This window comes from Etheostoma cragini, chromosome 6 (genome assembly GCF_013103735.1).
Source record: "Etheostoma cragini isolate CJK2018 chromosome 6, CSU_Ecrag_1.0, whole genome shotgun sequence".
Lineage (NCBI taxonomy): Eukaryota > Metazoa > Chordata > Actinopteri > Perciformes > Percidae > Etheostoma > Etheostoma cragini.
Window position 1 is genome coordinate 28,481,640 of NC_048412.1, and position 3,921 is coordinate 28,485,560.

The following is a 3,921-nucleotide window of genomic DNA, read 5'->3' on the forward strand; positions in this document are numbered from 1 at the left end:
GTCTGCAGGTGTGTGTGTTTGTGTGTCTGCAGGTGTGTGTGTTTGTGTGTCTGCAGGTGTGTGTGTTTGTGTGTCTGCAGGTGTGTGTGTTTGTGTGTCTGGAGGTGTGTGTGTCTGCAGGTGTGTGTCTGGATTATTTGACAATCACTAGGCCGCTGGTTGAAAAAGCCTCTGACATGAACATCATAATTAATTACCTATAACTATTTTTTAGATGTTTATTTGATAAAGAATCTCATCTTATTTAAAGCTCCTTTCTGTGCAGCAACACAGGAAACAGAAGATAAAGAAGAGCAGGAAACAGTTTTATTTAATAGTATATTATTTTAGTTAATTTTATTTTATTGTATGTAATAAAATGAAATAAAATTAAATAAATAAAATGAAAGAAAAACTGTTATTTTAGTTTATTTGATGTATTTTCTACATTCATCTCATTACATTTTAATTTAATTTAATTTAATTTCATTTAATGAAATTTAATTACATAAAAAAATGTAATTTTATTCAAATTTAATAAAATAAAAAATGTAATATTATTTTCAAATTAAATAAAATAAAAAATTGTTTTTTTTCAAATCAAATCAAATAAAAAATTTAATTTAATTTCAAATTAAATAAAATAAAGAATGTATTTTATTTCAAATTAAATAAATAAAAAATTTAATTTAATTTCAAATCAAATAAAAAAATATATAATTTTTATTTTCAAATAAAATAAAATAAAAAATGTTATTTTATTTTAAATAAAATAAAATAAAGAATGTGTTTTATTTCAAATTAAATAAATAAAAAATGTAATTTTATTTCAAATAAAATAAAAATAAAAAATATAATTTTATTTTCCAATTAAATAAAATAATTTTTTTTATTTTATTTCAAATTAAATAGAATAAAAAATATACTTTTATTTCAAATAAAATAAAACAAAAAATGTAATTTGCTCTTAAATAAACTAATAAATGTATTTTTATTTTCTGTATTCTGTACCTCCCCTGACGTGAGGAGTTGAACGTGCGTCCCTGGTGGCCGGTGTGGTGCAGCGTGTCTCAGACGGTTTCGTGGTGTCTTTTTCAGGCGATGGACGCCGAGAACGGCGAGCTGTTCCTGGGCGCCATGGCGACCGACGGCTGGCAGCTCGACGCCCCGTTCTCCTGCTCCGACCTCGGGTTCAGCGCCTCGGCCAAGCCCCTGCAGGACTGGGCGGGGGACCCCGACTGTGTGAGTCTGTCATGAGGAGCGGGGCTGCAACTGGTTTATCGTTGGGGGGGGGGGGGGGGGGGGGGGGGGCAGTAGCTCTGTCTGTACGGAGTTGGGTCGGGGACCGGAGGGTCGCTGGTTCAAGTCCCCACATGGTCTTTAGTTTTACGGTTATTTTTGGGAATTTATGATCATAAAAGCAAATTTTTAGGAAATTGTAGGTTAGAAATTACAATATATTGCAGAATATTACAATATGTTTAAAATTGCAATAATATCGTATGGTGATGATATCGTATCGGGAGGCGGCTGCTGATCCCCCCCCCCCTCAAAAAGAAAGTTAGTCCACTTGTTGGCGCCAGTTTTTTAGATTTATTCGCGGATTGGCCGCGAAAAAAAAAGTCTTAAATCACTTTTCCTGAAATGTGGACGCTGTGTCCCAGACGCTGCAGTGTGCACCTAAAACCGTGAAGATGTGTAATTACAATGTATAAGTTAAACATAACTATCAGTAGTTATGGTCACCACTTTACCCAATGTTTTTGTTGCCTTTTCTAGGTTTTGTTTGACAATTATTTTGACATTTCGTCTCCAATATTTCCGACTTTTTTACCGACTTTTTTTCCGACTTTTTTCTGTTTTTGTTGCCTTTTCAAGGTTTTGTTTGACAATTATTTTGACTCCAATATTTCCGACTTTTTTTCCGACTTTTTTTCCAACTTTTCAAGGATTTGTTTGACAATTAGTTTGACATTTCGTCTCCAATATTTCTGACTTTTTTACCGACTTTTTTTCCGACTTTTTTTCTGTTTTTGTTGCCTTTTCAAGGTTTTGTTTGACAATTATTTTGACATTTCGTCTCCAATATTTCCGACTTTTTTTCCGACTTTTTTCTGTTTTTGTTGCCTTTTCAAGGTTTTGTTTGACAATTATTTTGACTCCAATATTTCTGACTTTTTTCCCGATTTTTTTTCCCGATTGTTTTACCGATTTTTTTCCGACTTTTTTTCCGATTTTTTTTCCGACTTTTTTTCCGACTTTTTTTCCAACTTTTCAAGGTTTTGTTTGACAATTAGTTTGACATTTCGTCTCCAATATTTCCGACTTTTTTACCGACTTTTTTTCTGTTTTTGTTGCCTTTTCAAGGTTTTGTTTGACAATTATTTTGAAATTTCGTCTCCAATATTTCCGACTTTTTTCCGACTTTTTTTCCGACTTTTTTCTGTTTTTGTTGCCTTTGCAAGGTTTTGTTTGACAATTATTTTGACATTTCGTCTAATATTTCCAACTTTTTTTCCGACTTTTTTCTGTTTTTGTTGCCTTTGCAAGGTTTTGTTTGACAATTATTTTGACATTTTGTCTCCAATATTTCCGTCTTTTTTCCAACTTTTTTTCTGTTTTTGTTGCCTTTTCAAGGTTTTGTTTGACAATTATTTTGACTCCAATATTTCTGAATTTTTTCCCGTTGTTTTTTCCCGATACTTTAACCGATTTTTTTCCGACTTTTTTTCCGACTTTTTTTCCAACTTTTTTTCCAACTTTTTTTCCAACTTTTCAAGGTTTTGTTTGACAATTAGTTTGACATTTCGTCTCCAACTTTGCCGTTTTTTAAGACACTTTTTTATTTTTTTTTCATAATAATGTTTAATAATAATAATAATGTTTTAACTGATCTCTGGGTTTTATTCTGTCATTCTTTTTAAATTGTCTCTTTTTAAAGAGATACATGTCCTGTGACCTCCCTAGAGTAATATATTTCAATATGTATAAAATCGCAATTTTGTTATTTATTTATCCTTTATTTAACCAGGTAATACCCATTGAGATTAAAAATCTCTTTTGCAATAATATCGTATCGTGATGATATCGCATCTGGTGATTCCCGACCCCCCCCGAGTCCCCTTGTTGGTGCCATATGGGAGTTCTTTAGATTTATTTATAGATTTACTTCTAATGTGGACGCTGTGACCGTGTCCCAGACGCTGGACCACAGCGAGTCGGAGGAGGTCCTCCACGGCGTGGACCCCAACGAGGTGTTCCCCAGCGGGCTGCCCGCGGACTCCGAGTCCGAGAGCGACAGCGGCATCTCCGAGGACCCCGTCGCGGCGGAGAGTCCCGTCACCACGGCGACAGCCCCGGCGACTGTGTACCAGGTGGTCTACGACATCAGCGGCCTCGGCGGCGTGAAGACGGAGCCGGGACTGGAGAACGTGATCTCCATCGAGCTCGGTGGGTCCAGCACGCGTCCTGGGTCTCGTTTTAAAGATGTAGGATAAAATCAGGGCTGCACAGTGTGTGTGTGTGTGTGTCTGTGTGTTTTTGTGTGTGTTTGTGTGTGAGTGTGTGTGTGTGTGTGTGTGTGTGTGTGTGTCACTCTCTCTTTCTGTTTCTGTGTGTGTTTGTGAGACTCTGTGTGTGTGTGTGTGAGACTATCTGTGTGTGTGTGTGTGTGTGTGTGAGAGACTATCTGCGTGTGTGTGTGTGTGTGTCACAATATATATTGTTTTTTTTAATCGTCATCGTCCCATCAACTGGTGCAATATACACATCGCGAAAGCACCCAATATTACTGACGTAATTTTTGTAGTGCTGCCTTTTATATTTAATTAAAAATCAAAAATTGACCTTTTGTAACCAAGTCGGTTCACTGCTAGCTTAGCTACAAGTTAGCATCAAACACAACAAAGGCTGTCAGCTGAATGACGTTTAGAGCTAACGTTA

At 35.7% G+C, this 3,921-nt stretch overlaps 1 protein-coding gene across 1 annotated transcript in view; it reads left to right on the top strand.

The window, feature by feature from the left end:
* The first annotated feature begins 1,071 nt into the window (after nt 1-1,071).
* The window catches only part of LOC117945906, a 4,746-nt gene continuing 1,896 nt past the window's right edge, over nt 1,072-3,921 (top strand). The window contains exons 1-2 of the mRNA XM_034873641.1: nt 1,072-1,221; nt 3,180-3,467. Coding sequence (XP_034729532.1) covers nt 1,081-1,221; nt 3,180-3,467 — 429 coding nt within the window. The 5' untranslated portion in view covers nt 1,072-1,080. The remainder of the gene's footprint in view (nt 1,222-3,179; nt 3,468-3,921) is intronic.